The 8,591-nt window shown below is 46.8% G+C and overlaps 1 protein-coding gene across 1 annotated transcript; it reads right to left on the reverse strand.

Moving 5' to 3' along the window:
• Positions 1-364: 364 nt before the first annotated feature.
• On the reverse strand, positions 365-8,369 carry C7H10orf143 (chromosome 7 C10orf143 homolog). Its single transcript, XM_071749708.1, has 4 exons — positions 8,214-8,369; positions 4,429-4,560; positions 4,215-4,280; positions 365-3,226 (listed from the first exon to the last, which is right to left on the reverse strand). Exons 1-4 carry the CDS (start codon positions 8,286-8,288, stop codon positions 3,197-3,199), a joined length of 303 nt encoding a protein of 100 aa, XP_071605809.1. The 5' UTR covers positions 8,289-8,369; the 3' UTR covers positions 365-3,196.
• Positions 8,370-8,591: the final 222 nt, after the last annotated feature.

Here is an 8,591-nt window from a genome sequence, read left to right on the forward strand (position 1 = left end):
GAACACCTCAGGGAGAGCAACAGATGAGTCCTGGTGCTCCTTGACATGGGATGTTTCCCACTGTACCATAGGTGTTCCAACTAAGGGAGAGGAAAAAAGCCCCAACAACCTGGAGATGCAGATGGAGACAACCAGGTGAAACCCATTAATGTTTAACTCTCTATTAAACCAAACCTGTAGAGGAATGACTTTGTTTGGAAGTATTGATTCTGCATATCATTGACACCTCAGGCCCAGGAGGGGGGAGCAGGGAGGGCTGCACTGCACAAATGGAAGTGTGTGATGCAACCTGCAAACAGCTTTTATTTACTTCAGTGTCTGCAGAATGCAGTTAACTCACTAATGGAACAACAAAACCACCCAGTTCCAAGCAGTAGCCAACATGGTGTTTAATGCTTCTGCTTTTGCAAGTAACAATTTACAAAGTACAAAACTAAAAATCTCAAGATTTAATCATTTTAACCTGCACTGGAAACAGTTCTGCTATGTAGACATAAATCATCACTCGGGTTATCTTGTGTATAAACCACAGTATTAGGAAATATAAAGTGTCTATAATTTTTATCAATAAAACAAAATCTCATACAAGGTGAAGAAAAGTCTTACAAAAATAAACTCTGTGGTTCTACTGCAGATTTGACACAAATCTGCTTTAAAGAAATATTCACCTGTCCCAACCTGGACAGCATCCATCTGTCCCCATCCCAACAGCTTTATGCTTTGGACTGGCAAATCCTGAAGCAGATTCCAAACACAGCACATCTATTAGGAAAAACACCAGGATTATAAACCCATACTATACTAAAATACTAGAGTTTGTTTTCATACTGGCTGATGTACAAATGTATTCCATGCCCTGTTAGGAAGCAGGAGTAAGGAATGACATTGTAGCTGTAAGATTCATGTTCAAGTTTATCCAGAAGCACCTGGAATCTCCTTTGTGGAGATGGGGATAACAATGATGTTTCCCAACAGGTGAATGTGTTCCCACCCAGCTGGAGAGCTCAGGTCACACTTCAGAACCAGTAAGACCAGCAGCCACTTAGCCTGTGGTTTCACTCTGGACACCCTGAACAGAACAACTGAAATGTTTCTTTGGAAACACTTCAGGTAGGAGCTGCAGCAGCCCCAGAAATGTGAGTAAAATATCTGTTCAAGTTTTTGTTAGGGCTCCCAGGCTCCTGCACCAAGGCAGGATGTGGAACACTAGCACAAAGGTACAGAGCAGTTACCCTGCTGCCTCCTGCCTCGACCTGCAGCTCCCACAGGGTTCTTTTTTCTGGTTTAATATTGTAAGCCAGCTCAGGAAAAACAGGAAGGAGGGAGGTGCTACTGCTTACAAATACTAGGAAGAGCATCCTTATGCAGCACAAATGCAGTATGGAGTGTGCATATCCACACACATGTGAATTTGAGCCCAGGAACTGCTGCTCAAAAACTGGAGATACCAATGCTTAATGAAATGAGAAAAGTCAAGTTTAACATTCTCCTGATAGCCAATACATTTTTTTATATCAACAAACAACAGCAAAGAAAAAAGTACTGTCAGAAACTATAGACATTTTCATAACTTCTGTGATGTTCAAGGCTTAGGATGCCTGCAACAATCCCTGACATGAAATGCTGGTTCTGTACTTGTGACAAGTCTCTCCATTCCAAGTGTGTCCACATGCTATCAGTCACCAGGAGACTGAAGTAGTGCTCCCCCTCTGACCCAGCCTGCTGCTTTTGCAGGGAACTAACTAGGGGAGATTGTCTCAGAAACTGAGATGCTAGGGAGGGAAAAATTAAAACACTTATTCTGAGGCACCAGAAGGGTACAGATAGGGTTTTGTACAAATGTTTGCTAAGGAAGAAAGGATAAAGTTCTCCTGTTTTGTTCAGCTGTACAGATGCAGCAATCTCCAGGGACAGTCTGGAGAGTCAGGGTGGACAGTGTAATAAAATACCTGCACAGTGTACAGTAACAATGGGAAGACTGATATGAGAAAATTACATTAAAATCGAACACCAGGATGACTTCATCAGCCTCTGTAATGCAGCCAGGAACTATCACCAGTCCTGTGATGGATGTGCAGGAAGACTTTACAAGAAACAAGTGAAGGTTAGTCTGAAAGGAGAAGAATTTAAAAGAACATGGCACAAAACCTACAAGGAGTGTAAAGAAAACCAGTTCTTTCTTGGGTTTACCATATTTCATCCCTGATTAAACTACAGTTAACTTTAAGCAAACAGAAGAAATATAAATATAAATACCTGTGAATTCTTCACATGATGAAATCTGAGTTATCTTAATGAAAAGCACCCTTTTGGCTTGATCATCTACAGACACATCCCCCATGTTGTACATTTGCTGGAATACTCATCTGGATGCAATGAAATTATTTGTGACAAGCAAGTAAAATGATGTTGGATGACCAGCTCAAGACTTTTTAGACAGATTGGTTCTATCACAGTAACTGGGAAGAGAGTCATGGAAATGTCAGATGGTATCTTAAATTTGTGAGGACTCCACAAAGCTGAATTGCTATTCATCTTTGCTTTATGGAGGGTTGGTTCAACTAATACTCCTATTTCTGTGAATATATTTCTGTTAAATATCCATTTCTGTTTTCTATTACTCACTTGACACATCCAAAAACTCTGCTTGTTATAAATGAACTACAAATGTAGCATGTAAGATACCTGAACTGGATGAATATTTCAGATTTAACCATAAGTTTTACCAGATTTTTCACTGGCCTCCACAGCTGCAAAGCTGAGTAACCATCTGAAAATGAAGACATTTCTGTCCTCCTGTGTCAGCCTGCATTTGGCTGAGCCAAAACTTCACATTCATCAATGTGAATGCAAGGAGAAAGTGCCCAGGAGAGACAAGAAAATCTCCTGTATCAACATGACCTTTGGCCCAGTCCCAGGTGAAGAATGGGCCAAAGGCCAGATCAACCAAACTACTCTAAAACATTAAATCATTTGTGGTTTCCTTTTTCTTTTTTAACAGACACTGAGCTACCTTCAGAGCAGAAGCATTTTGTTCCAGTGTAAAGCCAGAGACACCCACAAGTGAGCACTGAACAGGTAAGAGCTGCAGCTGAACACCCCGTGCCCAGAGTGAAGGTGCAGGTCTCCAGCTCCCAGGTGCATCTTTACAACTTAAAAAGAAAAGCAGTGGTGCTGATCTGCTGTCTCTCAATTTCTAGAAGCCCAGGATATGATTGAAGTGTCCCTGAAATGGAAAAAAAAAAAAATTAATGACACTAAAATTATCTCATCAGAAACAGAGGTCTTTTTCTCAGTGTGTTTTTAAACTTTATTTTAAATGAATCTGATTGTTCCACCAACTGCATCACCAATGTTCCCTTTTTTCCCTGAAGGATAAAAGAGAAGAGCAAAGAGAAGTCAAGAGCAGCTCCCATACACTTAAGAAACTTCCTAAGCTTTGGTCAGACTATTTGCATGAAAACCCACATGCCATAACCTCTTCCTCTGTCACCAGCAATTATCTCTGCAGGGTTTTGGCCACAGCCACTGGTAAAGGTCACTGTCATCTCTTGGTGGGAGATCCTAGTGCTCCTCCTGCACTATTGTGGCACACTACCCAGTGCCAAATTATAGCTGTGACCAGAAATCCTGCAAACAAACAAAATTATAGGTTTTAAACAGTGTGCTTGGGACACCCAGAGGAGCCTGGCTGAATCAGCTCAGAGCCAGCACCCTGCAGCTGCCCAAATCCTTGCAGTGTTCTTCAGAGAAGTCAAGATGCTTGTGCAGGGCTCTGATGGCATCTCCACACTGCAGTATTTTTAGCCCATGTCTACCCTTTGGAAAGGAAGTATTCAATTAGAGGAAAAAATAGAAGATAGAATGGGATTCCTGTATATTTTATTATGATCCAGTAAATCAAGGAAGATATAAAAATGGGGTAGAGGAAGTTGTATGTTACTGTTTGTTTCAGTCACTTCCTAAACTCTGCTTTTTAGAGTGAATTTGAAAAATGTGTTTGCAGTCTCTATTTTCCAACTGCTGCTGGAAACAGATTAGTTTGTGCTCTGCTGGCATGCCTCAGCAATGCTAAATCAATCTGCCTTCTTTTATTTACATGCTTTATTCCTGAGGAATGTAATTGCAGGTTTTATTAACTTTATGTTTTATGGGTCTAATACTTAAGAACAACTCTATCTTTTATGTCACAGAAAGAAGGTTAATATACTTACAGATTCTCCAGCAATACATCTTGGGCAAGGCTGGGCAGTGCCTCTGCTTCCATGGTTTTCAAAAATCTAATGAACAAAACCGTACAAAGCCATCAAAAAAAAAAAAAAAAAAAAAAAAAAGGGGGGAGTGGGGGGAGCAATTGTGATTTTATTGTGAAATATATTTTAAATGTCATCTTCCAGAAAATAGATGTTGCTAACAGCATAAGCATACCACTGAATTCTGCTTTGTCTTTGTAGCCCAGTCAGGGGATATTTTCTGTTTAGAATCCAGCTCCATGGCACAGTCAGTGAGGTGAACACCAGCATCCTTTGGAATGGTTTCCAGTGGCTTGCAGGCTCGCTTCTGAAAGAACCAAAAGGAATGGTCACACGTCTCTGAATGAAAGATTTCAGGGTTTTCTTGTTTATGACTGATGCAGGGATCTTGCATGCATTTGGAAGAACAGTAAGCTGGCAATGGGCTGCCAGACACTGGGCCAGAACACCAGAATTGTGTACTGAGCACTGCATCTCATGCAGGATGAGCAGGGGATTCTGCAGTGTCTGTGCCTGGGGGGTAAAATGCCCCTGGGAAAAGGAGCAGACTTCACCCTCCATTAGTGTGTAATTCAGTTTATCAAGGGAGCAGACCAGGGGAAGCTGTGTGACATGAGTAATTACAGCAAGGAAAGGGAAGGAAGACCCTGAAGCCAAGTCAGACAGCTATGAAGACTTATTTTGTGAAGACTTTTTTTATCTCTCTCCAAGTACTGCCACCTTTTTGCAGCTTTCCACTGCTCGATGACTGATGAACCTCCTGCTCTTGGAGCTGCTCTGGAATGCTGAAGGCCACTGGGATGTGGTGGGAACCACAGGCACTGCACCTCTGGTGAGAGGGATGCTCAGCAGGGATGCTCTTCTCACCATGCTCAGCCACCTGACCTAAGAGTGGTACCCAGAGACTCCAGGTAAGGAGCTGCTGAGGTTAAGATGCAAACCTGTGGACAACCCTGACTGGGAACCTTAAGGAGAATATCCTTGTGCTGTCCCATGCAGTGGGAGCTCTACCTGCATCCCAGGGGATGCTTGAAATTGTAACAGCAAACCAACAGAATAATGGGACATCTCAGAACTGTCTCAGGGTCTGGTTCTGAATTCCAAATAGATGCACGTGCTTTGAAATTTTTTTTCTGCTGCCTTTCTGAACAAACTTTGTTTAAGGAATAACAATATTCCATCTCCTTCACAAGGATTTCACAGGCAGAAGATACATTGCCACAGAACTAACAGGCTATTGAAGCACAGAGACTAAATTTAAAATTTGAATATCTTATGCAAAACCAAAACGGATCAATACAACAGGAACCTCAGTGGAAAAGAGTTGAAATGAGAACACTGTTGAGAAATAGAGGATATTTGGATGGGGAGTAAATCAAAAAGTGAAATATGTATTGTACTAAGACAGTGAATAATATAAAACCAAAAAGTCTGAGAAGTTCCCCTAAAGATAGGCCTCCTTCCACTGGGAAAACATTCTCTTTGCAGAACTCGTCCTTCATTCAAAGGACGTGGTGGTACAGCACTGTAACTGGCAAGATGTGGGAGATGAAGGAGAAAAGGGAAAAAAACTACTTACTTCCATACATCAGAAGAAATTTGGCTTATTAGAATAAATTCAAGGTTTTCTGTTTTGTTTTTTTTTTTTTTTTTTGGGGGGGGGGTGTTGTTTAAGATGCTAAGCACCAGTGACAGGAATTCAGCAGACAGAGCACTGGGCTGACAAACACTGTTCCCATGTCCAGGCAATCTGTGGAAGTTTCTAGAAGAGCCTGGCTTCAGGGAGACTCCACTCTGGAACTCTCCCTCTTAGGTAACCAAATCAATTCATCAGTCCTGTGTGTGTGCACCCTCAAGCAGGATTCAGAGAGCCTCTCTTTTCCAGATGGAAAGTCCTGGAAAAACACATGCATTTGCAACTGATGATGAAAGGATAAAGGCCTCACAACTGCTGCTTTTCATAAACAAGTAAACTGGTGCAAAAAATAGATGCATCAAAATAACTCATGTGCAATGGAAAATATTTTTAACCATTTGCCTTTTTTTTTTTTTTTTTTAAATTTAGCTGTGAGATTTGAAAGATCTCCCATAAATTTAACACGTTCATTGCATTTACCACATTTTTAAAAGCCAGGGTAGCCTCTGGGTTGTGTTTCATAACCAGCTGTCCTGCAGATATATTAAAAAAAAAAAAAAAAAGTCTCCATCCAGCCCAGCTCTAGTTCACCTCCACTGGATCCCTTCTGGAAAGGGCAGTGACAGCCTCGTGCAGATGCTCAAACACAGCAGGAGCTGAGGGAGAGCAGAAGAACCTGGAGGGAACCTTCCCCAGTCACAGCAGCCATGAGCACAAGGCACTGCATGACAGCAGCACCAAATAAGAGGGTGATTAAGATCCAAAATAGCTGTCTCCCCAAATCCAGGGATCAGTCTGGCCCTGCTTGCTTCAGCTGGAGCTGAGAGCTGCTCCCTGAGCAGCTGATCCAGTGGGAACATCTCTGCAAAGGCTGATGCAGCATTCACAAGGACTTCAAGCCCCAGTACTGGCAATGCCTTGAAACCCAGAAAAATTCTGCCCCATCTCCAGGCAGCTGGCTCACTGATGCTTTTGTCACTGGACAAACTGCACGTCATGAAGGAGAGGAAAGCTATTACTTGCCTCTCTAACCTCAAAAGAAGGAGAAATTCTTTCTTTCCAGTGCATCCCTGCCAGTCACCATCAAGCAAGTTCACTCTGCAAAAAGAAGAATCCTTATCATCTGATAAATAAGTTTTGCCCCTAACTACACAAGCTTTTGCTCCAGACATGTGAGCAGGGGTGATCTGAGTAATGGAGTGTGAACAAGGGGGTAAGTTTTTCTGGGAACTCTAATTAACTTCTGACAGATGAACACCTTGGCACTTATTAGGAAGAAAGAAGCTTCCAAGGTGGTGGATGAGACACACGGTGTTGGAATGGGTCTGGCTGGAGAAACAGACACAAGCTGGGCTGAAATGGGAAACCACTGCAGGAGCACGACCTGGAGCTGCTAACCACACCGTCCTGTGAGGCACCTCCCGCAGCAAGAACCGAGGCACGGAGGACAGCGGGAAGGGAAAGCAAAAAACAAAACAGAACGGTTTTTAGTGGGATTCCTCTCTAAACCGGGGGTGGTGCCCACAGGCTGCCGGTGCCCGGGCAAAGGCTCCATGGCGCTGACCCAACAACGGTACCGGTGCTGGGGGAAGCCAAGGGACACGGACACCGCGGCTCGGTCCCGGTCCCGCTCTTTGCGGAGCCGCTCCCGGTACCGCCGCCGCGATGCCGCCAGGGGGCACCGCCCGCACCACGGCCCGGGAGCAGCGACCGCAGGGCGGCTCCGGGACACCCGGCACAGCCCCCGGAGCCTTCACAGCCCCCGGTACAGCCTCCGGATCCCCTGGATCCCCCGGCACAGCCCCCGGTACAGCCTCCGGATTTCCCGGTACAGTCCCCGGAGCCCCCAGTGCAGCCCCCGGAGCCTTCACAGCCCCCGGTACAGCCTCCGGATCTCCCGGTACAGTGCCCGGAGCCTTCACAGCCCCCGGTACAGCCTCCGGATCCCCCGGAACCCCCGGTACCTTCACAGCCCCCGGTACAGCCTCCGGATCTCCCGGTACAGTCCCCGGAGCCTTCACAGCCCCCGGTGCAGCCCCCGGAGCCCCCCCACATCCCGCGGCTCCCTCAGCCCGGTGTCCCACGGCCTCACGGATCCCTCACGGATCCCTCCCAGCCCCGGTGTCCCCGCTGGCCGCCCCGCAGCCTCCTCCCGCCCAGCCCCGGGGCCCAGGGCCTCCTTCCGTGCCCGGCGCGGCCCAGCGGTGCCCCCGGCAGGCGGAGGGCAGGCGCCGGGACGTGCCGAGAGGCCGCAGGGCCGGGAAGTCCCGCACCCCCCCGCGGTATCTCCTGCCTCCTTCTCCTCCTCGCACGCAGGAACTCACCCGCTCCGGTTCCCCCGGCCCCGGCGCACTCAGCGCTCCCCGCCTGCCCCGGGCGGGCAGCGGCAGCGCGGCCATGGCGAGCGGGCGGGATCACCCGCGGCCCCGGGCGGGTTCTGCCGGGGACGGCCCCGCGGCAGCTGCGGGAGGGGGTGCGGGGCGGGGCCGGGAGGCCCCCGAGAGGTGGAGGGTGGCACCGGGCCGGGGATCGGGCAGCGAGTGGAACCGGGCCGGGGGTGTTCGGTCAGCACCGTCAGTACACGAGCTGGCTCTGTACGAGCGTCCTGAGTGTTCCCTAATGACAGGATTAAAAGCAAGAATTCCAAGGAATATTCAAATGCCCGGTAACCCCCACGCTCGTCCCGTGCTGGGATGGTGCTG

Source organism: Heliangelus exortis, chromosome 7 (genome assembly GCF_036169615.1).
Source record: "Heliangelus exortis chromosome 7, bHelExo1.hap1, whole genome shotgun sequence".
Taxonomy (NCBI): domain Eukaryota; kingdom Metazoa; phylum Chordata; class Aves; order Apodiformes; family Trochilidae; genus Heliangelus; species Heliangelus exortis.

Bases quoted from the DNA above. Each gene is read 5' to 3' on its own strand.
- C7H10orf143 (XM_071749708.1), bottom strand. From the start codon at position 8,288: ATGGCCGCGCTGCCGCTGCCCGCCCGGGGCAGGCGGGGAGCGCTGAGT. The intron at 4,281-4,428 runs GTATGCTTATGC...TTTGTTCATTAG, and splicing joins AGACAAAGCAGAATTCAGTG to ATTTTTGAAAACCATGGAAG. The intron at 3,227-4,214 runs GTAAGTATATTA...TTTCCATTTCAG, and splicing joins GATGTATTGCTGGAGAATCT to GGACACTTCAATCATATCCT.